The sequence below is a fragment of the Buteo buteo genome, chromosome 29, assembly GCF_964188355.1.
Source record: "Buteo buteo chromosome 29, bButBut1.hap1.1, whole genome shotgun sequence".
Classification (NCBI taxonomy): domain Eukaryota; kingdom Metazoa; phylum Chordata; class Aves; order Accipitriformes; family Accipitridae; genus Buteo; species Buteo buteo.
In genome coordinates, this window is record NC_134199.1 from 2,782,298 (window position 1) to 2,796,909 (window position 14,612).

The 14,612-nt window shown below is 41.8% G+C and overlaps 1 protein-coding gene across 4 annotated transcripts in view; it reads right to left on the bottom strand.

Moving 5' to 3' along the window:
- XPO6 (exportin 6) overlaps window positions 1–14,612 on the bottom strand; it is a 55,890-nt gene that overhangs the window by 20,886 nt on the left and 20,392 nt on the right. For 2 of the 4 annotated variants that reach the window (XM_075018361.1, XM_075018359.1), the window contains exons 4-9: window positions 13,367–13,564; window positions 10,551–10,710; window positions 10,060–10,137; window positions 4,177–4,630; window positions 4,037–4,066; window positions 572–698 (exon numbers count right to left, since the gene is read on the bottom strand). In XM_075018361.1, coding sequence (XP_074874462.1) covers window positions 572–698; window positions 4,037–4,066; window positions 4,177–4,630; window positions 10,060–10,137; window positions 10,551–10,710; window positions 13,367–13,564 — 1,047 coding nt within the window. The remainder of the gene's footprint in view (window positions 1–571; window positions 699–4,036; window positions 4,067–4,176; window positions 4,631–10,059; window positions 10,138–10,550; window positions 10,711–13,366; window positions 13,565–14,612) is intronic. The other 2 variants (XM_075018363.1, XM_075018362.1) reach the window with 1 other exon arrangement.

Here is a 14,612-nt window from a genome sequence, read left to right on the forward strand (position 1 = left end):
GCCCATCTCACATGGCTTGCTGCATCACCTTCTAGCATTTTATAGATCTGCTTCCTTGTCATTATTCACATGTGGTGGTATAAAGGGCCGAGTTGCATTGTGACAGCTTCTACAGCAGGGTTTTGTTTCGGTTTTGGTTTTTTTGTGTTTTTTTTTGTAATACTAAAACTAAAAGTTACAAGGAAAGCCTCAGATACAGTAAAAGCAGCAGACTGAGGAGAAGGAAAAGCATCCCCAAACACAAAACAAGCAAGCTAGAGAGATTTTTCCAGATAACATTGTCCATTCCAAGGACTAGCAAAAAAATGAAAGCAGAAGCAAAGTTAAACACCAGACAAGTTGTTCTTGCAAGGTAACTACATATGACCCCTGTCTCCAACTAAATCCAAGAGCACATCAAGCCATTTCCAAGTCCTCAGCACTACTGGGGAAGTACCAGTAAGACAAGTTAACTGCTTTTTTGTGGGCTAACTTTAAGTATCAACTTCACCGGGGAAAACAAGCTAGCCCTGCCATACAAGACAACAGAACAGAGAACAGACAGAGGAAAAACAATGTCACAGGGCTGTACCTGATGAAAAGTGTATTTGAACAACAATGCCAGAAATTCAACCACAGGGAACTGGGAGTAGGATTCAATTCGTCGTAGGTGGACGCTCACAAAGAGACGGAGAAAATCCGTAAACTTCTCAATGTAGCTACAAGGGAAAGGAGAAAACACAACTGAGAAAACATGAAAGATGCCACAAGGGAAAGCAATTTCATCGAAATAGTGATAAAATTCACTCAAAATCCTTTCATTAAAAAGAAAGTTACAATTAACAGCCAGTAGAACAATTAAAATATAAAGCCCTGCAACAATTACCTACAGGACGGGCAACCCTTCATTCCATTAATACCTGAAACAGCAGAAAAGACAGTCTAGTCAAAAGCAACTTTAATACTCAGATAAATATAATTGAGTTCAACCAGGCCTGTAAATAAGCACGATCCTCCCCCACCCTAGAGAAATAATTTAATAGCAAGGGTCATCTTACTGATGTAGATAAGATTAGTGAAATAAACTGTACCACTGTGGAATTCAGCTGGAAGCAAGAAGTTAATGCAGGAGTTAGCAATACACGTGTTAAATTTACATGAGAGAGTGGGAGAGCCATGGAGTTGAGAGCTGGAAAGGACAGTTTCTTCTGCAGTGCAGATCAACCATCCAAAAGTTTCTGAACTGAGCCCAGGCTTTTGTGACTGAATTAGACTATAAAGATAAGTCTTCCGCCAAAGCATGGGACTACTCAGTGCTTGGGACTGTACAAAGTGAAGGTCCAAAAAGAAGCCTGCCACCAAAATTTCAGGGAGTCCAGCAAGAGCATGACCTCAGTGCAAGCCCTGGGGGTCTCAAGTACGCAGCTGGGGAAAAATTACAAAGACCGCAGTGGGGTAAACTTTTATTGGGGAATAAGAACACGCCCTGCACAACATGAGCTTCATCAAGGTTAGAAATCATCTTCATATCTATCTATAAAGGAGTTAAATACTCCATCAGGTCACAGGACCAATGCATTGCAGCATCATACACAAACAGGAAGAGCTCCAGCAATCCAATGGCAAGGCTGTGTGCAGAGAACTCCATCCTTCCTACATTGTAAGAGCTCACTTCAAGTTTTTCTTTTAAATACAAAGTTAGGCTTAGCAGAGTTTCAGACATGCACGAACAGTCTGGTTTTACTGTACTGCCTTGATCTTCTCTTCTGCAAACTGGTTGTTTGGTTTTTGTTTTTGTTTTGTTTGTTTCTTTGGGGGTTTTTTTGGGGGGGGGGGTGAGGAAGGAACCTCACTCTTTCTAATGAAAATTCACTCAAGACCAGAACCATTGCCAGCTAACAAAGAGCTGCAGCACTGTTGGTTATTATAAGCCTACAAAAACACACAATACTTTGAATATGCAAAAAGATTAAATTTCCTTTTTATTTGGCACTGCCTACTTGACAAGAGATCTCTAAACATACCTGATCATGGATCAAACACTTCAAAAGTAAAGCTAGCAAAAGAGTCCAGACGCAAACACCTCCTTCACTCTTTTAATTTTTATTTTTTGAAAGGGGCTCTGATCTGACACCAGTCAAATTCTTACTTGGCCCCTAGCTCTGCCAGCCGCAAAGCCCCTTCTGCAGCCACTGAGCCATTGCTCAGAACCTTAATAGCCATTTCCCATATTTTGGGATCTTCAAGCTAAAGCCAAACACAAATAAAGCAAAAGACAGTTCAAGCTTACTCTTTTTCTAGACTAATTTGGCAGTACCAACTGTTCACAACCACACTGATTTTGTAACAGAAAAAAAATAACCAGCCCCATGAGAGGAAGGGAAGGAACAGACCTAGGGCAGGCAGTTCGTGAAGACAGCAATCTACAGAAGTTAGTTTCTTCAGTGCCAATTTTGTTCAGGATTTTTTTTAGTCCAAGCCAAGATGACACTTTCATGCATTTAGTTTTGGACATAGAAGTATAACTATGCCCTTAAGTGACAAAAGGAAAACCCTCGCATCCTTTTCCACAGAGAGGACAGGGTCAGCTCTGAGAAAGCTCCACTCCTCCAGAAGCCAGCTAGATTTTTCCAGTCTCCAGAATATCTTAGTTACATCTGTATTTGAGACCTTAGCAATGAATAAAGAGGGGTCTCACAATTACAGGCACCAAAAATCTCTGTGGCTAACGTGTAAGCAGCAGAACGTAACAATATGGCAACACCATCTCTGTGAAGGCCAACGCAGCTACAGACCTTCCACAGCCTTGCCAGTGAAGGCTTGCTGATGTTTTCCGTAAAAGAAAGAACAAAGTTAAACAAGGGATTGTGGGTTTCCAGGAGAGCTTTTCTGAAATCCAGAGTGTAACTCCTGGCTCTCTGTGCCCATACCTTGTATGCAAAGGTGGCAGATTTCTACACGTCTTATTTCTAGGAAGTGAGCGATACTGAAGTCAGAGCAAGTTAGTAAAAAAATGAGCAAGTAGAATTCACTGTTAAACAGAAGTCATGATTAATCTAGATTTACCATCCCAAAGTTATATGTCTATCTAAAGGTATGGAAAAAGGGAATTTTACAGAAGAAACATGCAAGTTCTCTCTACAAATGGACCCACAGTTTTTTTGCTAAATTTCTTTTTTTCTCTTAAGTGGATATAAAAAACCAACAAAAAAAAACCCCAAAAGGTCAAAAGCCTTGCTGCTGCACCTGGGAACAGAAATTTTATACAGCAGCACCAGAAATTTATTTCCATCATCACGTATCTGTAGCAAGATACTGAGCACGTTCGCACAGTTGCAACCTATTTGCCAACATAGTCTGCCAGCCTTCCCATGGCAGCAGGCCTGCAACGAGAGGCAGCATCAAGTCATCACCTCTTCCACCACCCTGCCAACACATGGATTCAACCATTCAACAGCAAGTCAAGTATCACTTTCTCTCCTACAAGTAGGAATATCCGATATGAAATAGTTGAGCTGTCTTAGGCAACAAGGATGGTAGTAACTTTCCAGAAAATGACAATATGCAGCCTCCCAAGATGCTGCCACTTCCCTGCTGCCTCCAGTCAAGCATGCCAGAGCCTCTGTGGTGGAGCCATTCACCGCTGCTGTGAATGGAGTTCCCCAAGCTGTCTTTTAGTGGTGTTTAAAAAAGTAAAAATAAAAAAAGCAATCAGAAATCATCACATCTCCATGAAGGGCAGGAAACTACTTTATTTTCTTTCAAGTCATGACTTGCAGAATATCTACCCCCTCTTTGTATGTTTGAGTTTAAGCAGAGAAGGCAGATACCAACCAGGAAAGGGAATACTGCAATGCCTTTACCTCACTGAGCCTCTTCTGTTTTCTGTTACAACTGAATGAAGGGCAGGTTCAGCTCTTGTGCCACCTCAGACCTGCAGTCAAACAGTAACGAACGGGGGAAAGGGGAGGAAGAGGGCAGGAAAGAATACAAACCTGTGCCACCACGGTCCCTTAGCACTCAGCCCCTTATCAGAACCTTACCTGTGGCCACCTACCTTTCTGCCTGTCTCCCCCAGCACAGTACTCTGAAAAAAAGGCGATTAGACACACCATGCATGACCGCAAAATAATACAGACAGTCCTTTAGAAAGCAAGAGGCCCTAGCACAGCTACTTAGCTGTTTGGTTGCTCTTACCTTTCATCCAGTTCCTCTAGCCGGCTCTTCACCGTATGGGCGTTATTCTCCTTGGTAATCTTCTGCAGGAGGTAGAAAGTCTGCTGGAACATCCGTAGCAAATACTCTTCGAACTCCATAGGCACACAGTTCTTAGACATCAGTTCATTGATGCAAGACATAGCCAAGACGCCAAGTCGGCCACGCTCCTGTCCCAACACCGAGTTCTGGCTGCTGCCATTGACAGAACACATCTTCCGAACACGGGTGTCGCAGCCAAAGCGAGCAAAGTGGAAAATGGTGGTGAGGAGTGATGGGGTGATACTAGTAGACAAAGGGATCCAGCTGAAGAGGTGTGCCAGGCACTCCAGTGCCAGGGAACATATATATTCACTTTCTGTATCCAGGATGGGAATTGGCTGGTTCAATAATTTGGCTGCACTGGGACTCTGCAACAGGCTACTTAACAGGTCACCTAGGAAACAAAACACACACCTGCATTATAAATCAGGACAACTACCTTCAAATGGTACAACTGCCAGCCCTACCTATAAAGGAAAAGCCATCAGAGCCTCCGGCATTTGTATTCAGGAATTTTCTGAAGTTTTGTCAGACCAAGCAAAAGTTTAAGCAGCAGCTTCACACAGCCCTTCTAGCCTTACTGGGAAGCACACTCACACAGTGTTTTGGAAAATAGCAATGCCATGAGGTGTATTTTAGGAATTTATTATAAAATTCACTCCCCTCACAAGGTCGAGCATCCTTGATGTAAGCTTGCACAAGTTCTGGCACATCCACATTACACTGAACCTTGGCAGAGTTGTTTCTGCTTGCACATGAGTTTGTGGATGACTTAAGAGCAGATGTTCTGAGTCAGACCAAAAAGCCTACTTCGTGCAGTACCCTTTTCTCAGTGACCAAAAACCCAGAGCAGACACAGATCACATTCCCCAGCCTCCAACCACTCACATTACAAAGGTTTCCAGAGCCAGGTGGGGTCTGAAGAATTCTGCACAGCCTCAGGCTTTATCTTCCATGACTTTATCCGCTCTCCAGCTGAAGCCACATAAACTTAATATTTGCAACATCCTGTGACAGAGTTCCACAGCTTAACTATACATTGTGTAAAGATGGTTTTTGCTTGGGGCATGTCAGCTGTTAGTTTCATTTCCTACCTCCTGTACCCAAACAGGGAAGAGGAATTATTTCTCTCCATTCACCTTCTACATGTCACTGAACAGGTTTCTATTGCAGCTCCTCACTCTCAATTTCTTTGAGAGAATGAAGAGTTCTACTTTTCTTGTTACTTCCATGTAAGTCATTCAATACCCTCAATCATCTTCACTGCCCTTCTACAAAGCTTTCATTTCTACTCTACACCTCTTGATATAGGAAGACCAGAACTGCAGCCACTATTGAAGGTGTGGATGAACCTTAAATTCCATAGCGCACCATAGCAGATATCCATTTTTGACTCCTACCAATCTGAAATTTTTGTAGAATGATCTGGTGTAATTCTCAGAACTTAATCCTGCACACTGAAGGCGAGTTTGGAGCCCATGATTTGGCATGAGATGAGTACTGCTCTCCCTGTCCAAACGCAGGTTCTACTTATCTGCATTACTGTTTCACCTGCCATTTGCCCAGAGGCATGCAAGATCTTCCTGCAGGTCTTCAGTCATACCTTCTTTCTCACCATTCTGACAGTCTTGGTGCAGTCAGCAACCCTCCTTGTCTCTTTACTGAGCCCTTTTCCCAGGTCTCTAACAAGTATGTCCATGAGCACAGTTCCAAGCAGTATTCCACAGGTGACCTTCCCCCTCATGGCAAGAGGGGACCATTTCCGCTTACCTTTTATATCCTACCTTCTAACCAATTAATCAACAATCCAGAGACTCCCTTATCCCTGATGGCCTTTGCTTTCTCAAAAGCCTTTAGTGAGAAGCCTTGTTGAAAGCTTTATGGAAATCCAAGCAGACACTACCAGCTAGGCTGCCCTTCCCACAGAAGCTGCCCACTAACTCACAGGCTTCCACAGACCACGTGCTGAAAACCTATTCACCTTCCCCAGGTTATTCAATACACTTCTTGCCCCTAAATACAAATAATCTCTTCACCTTTAGAAATCCTCAGGCACTTGCTACGTTACAGAATTTAAAAGTTCTCCCCAGAAAATCTGAGTAATTTTTTTTTTGGAAAGTGAAATGATCCAACACACTAGCAGCACAAAAATAACAGGTATGATTTACTGAGCTATTTCCAAAGTACTCAAAAGTATGCATGCTGAACAGATTCCTCTTATGTCTCCATTTTTCATCAAGATTCATGTCTTACATCACTAAATTCATAACTCCCTGCCATACCTTATTGTTGATTCTTTCTCCTCGGCTGCAGAAATTTAAGGCATCATGCTACTTCAGCTGAATTTGATAACCCTGTTCTTACTCTTAATATTAAAGCAGCCCCCACGGTAACTTTTACAACTATACATATGCTGCAGCGCAAGAGCTGCTTGTGTTGCGCTTTTACAGAAGCGGACACGTTGCTTTCAAATGTCCAGTCCAACAAACTCCACAAAAATCAACGAGAATCAAAGATTCTCATCTTTTAATCCATCAACACCAGAAACTGTAAATTAGGTCCCTGTAATTCACAGCTTTTGGTCCAAGTGCTTTGCACCCAGTTAAATTACTGAAGCTCAGAGTTTAAGGGATTTGAAGTTAGATTTTGCATCTGCGCAAACAGGTGATAAATTTACAGGACCAGCTGCATTCATGCACAAGGAGAAAACTCTCGGGGAGGGGCTGGGATCAGGCTAGTTCTGCAGAAGTAAGCAACAGCAAACATTTCTGTTACTCATTTCTTTACCATACATGAGTGAATATGCCTAAGGAAGGGATTCATCAAGTAAAGAGCTATAAATCATGCAAAGACAACATTTGGAGGCTGAGAGATTATTGCTGAGTAAATTCTATACTGGTGCAATAACTCAAATGTTTCCCAAGAGAGGACATTACCAGAGTTCCTTTGCTTAAGTGGTATGAGAAATGAGTTTAACATTGTCTTCAAGTGCTATTTAAAAACTATGCAAGACTTGCAAGTAACCATTTCACTCTGCTTCCCTGTGCAAAAAAGGAAGCATAGGTTTTCCAAGTTCCTAAAGAGATTTTGGCTCTGACGGAAGAGATTAAACATTTATAGGGACTCTGAAGCTTATTTTGCCTTTTGGAACACCTTTAATGTCACTTGAATGTAAAGAGAAAAAGTCGGTGGCCTCAACTAAGCAACAAAAAAAATTTAAGTGCCACCAGTAAACAGGAATACTTTGCTGCATGAATGAGACTCAAATATAACAATATGTGGTTAAAAAGATATGGTCAGCTTACAGATTTCACAAATTTTAAGGACAGAGAAACAATTAACATCCCCAGTGCAGAATTTAATGGCAGGGTTTCACTAAACCCAGAGTTCAGTGCCTGCAAATAAAGACCAGTAGATGTGCAATGCCACAACTGTCACTCACTACTACTGACTTGTGTGTCCGGCTTTAAGCCCCATAGGTTCTCTGTGTTCGCAACCCCATCGGTGCTCTTATTCCGTTCTGTCAGTCTTTCGACTGATCGTATCACCAAATAGGGACCCAAGGGACATTTGGCTCATAAAGAAAGTGAAGAAAAAAAGAAAAGAGTCCTTCACAAAACACAGAAAGTGAGCAAGCAGTGGACAAGAGGGAAGCACTCGGTGCTCTTCCTTTTGGACTTGATGAACTTGAAGCACAGTCAGTTTTAACATGGAGAGAGTAGTTAAGGCAGAGGACAGGAAAAAAAAAAACACAGAGAAAGTTTGAAATAAACAAGTTTGTACAGGCAGGACCCAATGAAATTAAGCCTGAACTTCTGAAAGAACTGTCAGTGTAGTCTTAATTACTAGCAATTATCTTGAAAATACGCTGTGTATGAAGTTTGTTTGTTTTCCCTGAAAGGGGAGAAGGGAAAGACCCAGAACAGAAATGCAGTGTACTTTCACTTTGAGAAATATGATCTCAAGTCACAAGGTGAATGCACAGGTGGACGAAAAGCTGCCTCAGCACAAGCACCACCCAGTGATTCACCAAACAACTGAGAGGACATCTCAAACAGCCTTCCACTGACAATCAGCCCAGAATTTGTTCCACTGGTTATTTTTTTTATTACAACTCTAGACAACAAGACAGATTTTCTGGGTTGCATTAATTTAAGTTACTAGCACCTCAGAACAAACCAGTGTTAGTTTTTCCACAAGATAATTCTGGAACCTGCTGTTCACAGTCCAGTACCCTCTCCTGCAGACATGGCCTTGGACATGCCTGCATTAACCATCACCTGCTAGCATTCACCTGGGCTCACCGAACAATTCAAGCTGTTTTGTACAAATACAGCATCATTTTTGGCCACTGAGGCACTTGCCACCAACAGCTGATACTAACATAAATGAGCTTTTTTACCATGGAAGACCCCAGTCTTACTCAATGTCACATCAAAGTACTGAGGCTCTTGCTGCCAGGGTGGGTGAAGCTGGCACTCCTGCCCTCTCCAAGCAGCACATTCACTCTTGCCAAGTGATACTCCAAGTTTTGTTCTTTTCTGTTAATATTGTTTTTCTCCAAACTTTTGCTAGCTACAGCAAAATCCACACACACCCCAACCCAAGGCAATATTTCTCTCCATTTAAGTTTATGTTTTGTATATAAATATAAAATTGTCTTAAGCTCTTCTACAGGAAAGCAGCACTTGAAATTCTGCTCAAACTTAAATGTGAAAGTTTTACCACTAACCAAAACATTAACAAAAGCTTATCAAGGGCAGCTGTCTTAAACTGACTAGTGCAATCTGCCCACAAGGAAGTAATCTGCAACTCAGTTAACTGTTTGAGGTCCCAAAGACAAGTGAGACAAAGGTACCTGATACAACTGTATTAACTTACAGAACACACTGCACCAAGCACAACTCGCTATCAGTATGACCCTGGAGAAAGAAATACCAGATCCACAAGTGTTTCATCTTCTCCCTATGCACAACCAGGTATTACAGGTTTCCAGCCCCTAAGCCCTTCTTTTTCCTTGTTAAAAGCAGACAGAGCCAAGATCAGACAACATATTGATTTCACTGCATTATGGTATTTCTTCTTGCTTTGTTTTCCAAGAAGCAGGAACAAAGACACCACAAATGCTTGGGTGAGCTGAGTGTAACAACAACCCATGTTACAGCAAGGCACAAGAGAAACTGGTAGTCATCAAGATCACTGTTATGTCTGGGGTGACCCTATAAATCTAACCCTATTTAGCCTTAACAGGGTAAGTGAAATGTGTGCCACGTACAAGGACATAGAAATATATTCTCTATTTTGAAGGTAACTAAGAAATAGATATGTAAATTAGTTTAGATCAGATAAACACCCCCACAAAAGACTAACAGGAATAGGTAGAAAAAAGTTTCACTATATATACACAAAGTTCTAGCCGCCTCTTTTTTTCCTTCAGTTAGGGCTTCAGTTTTGCCCCACTCCACTCTGGCTTTTGATGCGCTTACAGCTGCAATTCATAGAGGACAATGCCAACTCGCAGACATTAAGAGCATTTTGCATTGACACTTCAGAAAGCTTTTTGCCATCTGAGGACAACAAGCAGCTATATGTGCACTTTTCAATAAGGTGGCATTTTCAGCAGGGCATCCCCTGCAGTGGAAATTGCTTCTTCGTGTAAGGTTTATCTTTCTGACCAGAAATTTGTCGGCTTATGAAAAGCTCTAGGAAAGGCTTATTACAAGAGGTTAGGAAGGGAGTAATCTATAGAAGGAAGGAATCTATGTCTGATATTGCAAGCTTAAGTACATGGAAATATCATATTGTAGCTTTAGCCATCCTTACCACTTTCTCCTGAAGTTGGGGATGGTGGTGGAGTGGCAGCAGTAACACTGTGTTTGTCCCAGATGCTCTCCAAAATACCTGGCCAAAGAGATATTTTTCAGAACAGCCTGCTAAAACACAGATTGATCTAACAACCATACTGGAGACTGCAAGATAACTTCAGTAGAACACACCTTCAGTGCTTTGACAAGGAGCATTGTCTCCTCTTAGTGAGCCCAAAGAAATTACTAAGTCCTTAAACACACAATCTCAATCCCTCTTCATAAAAAGGGGGGACATACATAGCTGTACAGCTGGTCTGCTATACAAGCTTGTTTCATAGTCAGCTGACCCAAATGCCTAAGGGTAGAGTTGAGTGTTTAAACTGCAGGAGCAGCCACTATATCTCCCACACGTTGCTTCACTGAACCCAGAATGTGCAAGCTTGCTAGCATCTTAGGGATGGTGAAGGAGGACATTTGTTTCAATGCTGCAAGTGCAGTAACTCGTACCTGTGAGGAGCCCAAGCACTGTTTGCACCTGGTCTAGGAGCAGCTTTCGTAGCTCTTCTTTCCGGGCTACACTAAGATCTTCCCGTGGACATGCCAGTTCTTCCGAAGTAGTTTTCAACATGATCAGTCCCAGAGGAGTGGTGACAGGAGATTGAATTAACTGAGAGGAAAACACATGAATGCAACATGTGATGACAACATTCTGCAAAGCTATCAGCTGACAAACGGGGTTAGTAACACTGTTAGCAGTTTACAAGTGCTTCAAGACTGAGGGAGTATCATTTCCCACAGTTTGGAACGCTGCATGTTGAGGGCAGAGAACTGCAAATATTCGATTTCCTGAGACATTAATCTACAATGTTGCAACAGTTCAAGTACCATGGGAATCCTTGGGGTTTCAAGAGAGCTTTCATAATGTCATTGCACACGTTCTCTGTTCCAGCATGTTTACCAGTAACAGTTTGTTCCTTCTGTTTACTGTCTTCTGCTGACATCATCACTTCTCAGAATTGCCTCAGCACCACCGGTTTCACCACGTAACAGGGCTGCCACTGCAGCCACGCTCAGGTTGGGAACCCACACCATCAGCTGAGCAGCTTCCCATTAAAAAGCCCATCCCTCCCCATACAAAGAGCTGCAGCCAACATCGGATGGCACAGGAACACAGTTAAGGAATGCGACCTCTCCTTGTACCTGTATTGCCTCTGAAACCGGAAATCACATTTACCCTAAAAAAAGTGACTTCCACCACAGACAGAACGTGCAGGAACCAGAGAAATCAATGATGTTTGCTTTCATTAGCCAGTGGGATATTAAAGACACATTCAAGTGGGACAAAGTTTTATTTTCAGCTGAAATTCAATGCTGCTCTTCTCTGTTGACCTGGAACATCCAATGCAATTTATGCTCTACTCCCTCTGGGAGAAAAAGCCTAAAGCCAAGCACAATTACCACAAGTAATGCTTGAAGTCATAAATTCTCTAACACAGGCTGACCTTGGTCCTAATCTCCTTGACCCACCAAACTGGAGACACGCTGAGTTAACACTGCTAAGGCCACACAGTTTGGTGAAATATGTGGGAGAAAAAGCCATTCTAAAAGCTCTTAGTCTAGATGTAAGTTGACTTTCAGAAAGGAAGCATGATGGCACAGGAGCAGACAGCTAAAAAAGAAAATTAAATGAAATACACAACTTGTAAGCTGCAAAGAGACTTAACATCTCCTCTCAGAATATTTTCTGACAATACAGGGAAGTTTAGCAATACCATGCACTGGCACTTCAGTAATGTTAAACAAATTTCACACCTCTAAAGAAGTAGCACTTTCTACGTAAAATTATTGGTTTTGCATAATGACAGACAATACAATAGTCCAAGTTACTTTTCTCCTCCACCCCTCCAATGGTTCAGTAAAAGTTTTAGAGACTACTTAGAGTCCTGGGATACAAGTTAAAGAATCAAACAGTTGCTTCAAATTATCTCACAAGAAAGTCTTGACAGAAGACTCATCTGCAACTCTAGAAGCAAGTCATCCTGCTCCTGTGCTCCTCTTCTTTATTTTGAGATCTTGAAGTTCAGTATTAGTGTTTTTCTTCCACTTTTTCTGAACATTTTTAGAAAGTGTCTGTTATAGAAATTAATTTATGGGAACAATTCCCTCTGAAGCTGAGTTCACAGGAAAGGCTTAAGGAAAAATAGATACCCAAAGTGGGCTCTGCAATCACTTAAGATAACTTCCAAAGTGCTCGAAAAGCAAGTAGAAGCTCAGAAACTCAATTGCAGATCCAGGTGAAATGAAAGCCAAAACTCTAAGTGTAGATAGTCGTCTCAGAATACTTATTGTCAAATTGACAATTCAGGAAAAAATTGCAACATGTCGCACTACATGATTACAGAAAGCTATTTGAAAAGAGATTACAACAGTTAGTAACAAGCTCTGTATGCCAAGTTAGCATATTTTTTTTTAACTTTGCAATTAATACTAGATCCATTTGTCTTAACAAATAAACTCCTGACCCTCAGAGACTTTGGTTTTTTTGTTGTTTTTTTTTAAATAACTGCCTTGTGGCTTATCCGTGGGCATAGCTGCACTCAAATCGTGTAATTATGTCAGCAGAAAAAGACTGTGCAGCACTTCAGTTTACACTCAGCTTCTTTAAGCCAATTATGAACAATTTTAAGAGAACTGGAAACAAAGTACTCGAACCAAAAGAGGAGGTTTGCACTGGCCTAGTTTGGCTCCAGCTGCAAGGAGCTGTTAGCCTGGCTCAGGCTTCACCGTGGACATACTGAATTACAACCAACATTCAAACTAATGGCATTGTCTCAGGCAGGATCCTCAAATACGTACTCTAGCCTTCCTGCAAGAGCCCTCTTCAACACCGCAACAACATTCCATTAGTGACTTTACATGACGAGGTGCCAAAGGTTTTAGGGTATCTTTGGCTATTAGGTGAAAGATCTCCAACAGCCACATTCAGAAACTTCACTTTTGAGAATCATCCAGTGATGCATCCATAGTGTTACTGACTTTTTTCTTTAAAGAACCCACAACCCCTGCATTTTCAACAACTACTCCTAAATATTTAAAATTCAAAGCGCAGTTAATATGATTGTACCTTTGTCAAAAATAGAAAGAAATGTAACATGTAGGAACCAAGGGTTATTTTCAAAATTAAAAAGGAAAAAAGGAATTTAAGAAGCAACTTTGTTTTTTACGTAATTATTTTATCTTCATCAAGGGAAGTCACTACTCAAGAAAACAAAATAACGCCTCTCTGTGAATGAAACCAAGTTTTCCCTTTAGAAACTTCTTACCTGCAGGATGTTAGTAAAAAAGTCATGGTAGAACATTGGCCAGTCTTGCCGGCCAATATCCACAATGACTTTGCAGAGTTTGTTCCTGATGAAGTAAGGCAGAGTTTTATGGTGAGCTAGAAGGAGCTTGGGCAGGCAGCTGCGGATCTCCATTTTGTCTTGAGATGGGACCCCAAGCCACATCTTATTGATTAGGTTCTGAAAAAGAAACAGACCTCCCAAATGAGCTCATCTTAGACATGCTTCACTGAAGTTAAATAGCAAGAGAATGTGGACACATAATGCAGGTACAGAGCACCAGGCAGAGCTGCTGCATCTTATGCCCTGGGATTGCCAGTGCCTGCCACAATGCACAGGCAGGGAAAAGGCTACAGCTTTCAAACCTATCCAAGCCTGGTCAGTTAAAAACTTAGGCACCTATATTTGACATAGTTCAGCCTTCTCTGCTGCCACAGGCAGACCTGTAGATAAGGAAACAAGCAGGTATTAGCAGGTTAAACAAAAGATGTTTCTCTTTTGTTAGAGCTCTGACACAGGCTCGCTGAGCAAAGAGCTGAAATTTAAGATGCTTTAACTGCTCAGCAGTCCAGTACCAACCCTAACATCTTTAACAACACATAGAGGTGAGTGTGTGCAAACTAAGCCACACAGAACAAGAGCAGCTTAATAAAGGGCAAACAAACCCTGCACCACTAACTTAACTTGGAATAAGCTTTGCTACCTAACGGGTACTCAGGCAACCAAAGACAGTGATGGCTCAAGCTGCGGAACAAAACTCGCTGAGCTCATGTCTTACAAGTCGCACAGCATATAGGGATGAGCTCTAACAAAAATCCCAACCCCCCCAAGCGTATCAGATTTGTAGAAGCCCTCCAACACTGAAGTTTCACAAAAGATGGGTTTCAATGCCCCAGAAATTGCTACCAATATCTCTTTGAATACACCATCATTTCTATTAACTGACAAGGGACAGCAACCAGCACATTACCATTTTAACTGATTTTGGGTCAAGCAGAACTAGTTGGCATACGAATCAAGTATTTCCACTATCTTTTAACCCTGGACACCTGGATTTTCCCCTTTAAAGGGGGAAGCACAGCTTTGTATGAAGCAGGAAAAAAAAAAAAGAGAGGAAGCAAGTTTGGTTTTAGATGACTCTGATGCCACTGGGGTCTCCTGAAGCCAAGCTGGAAGGTCACCGTCGGAGTGACTGCCTTGCAGTGACAGAGCACCACTTTAACAGAAA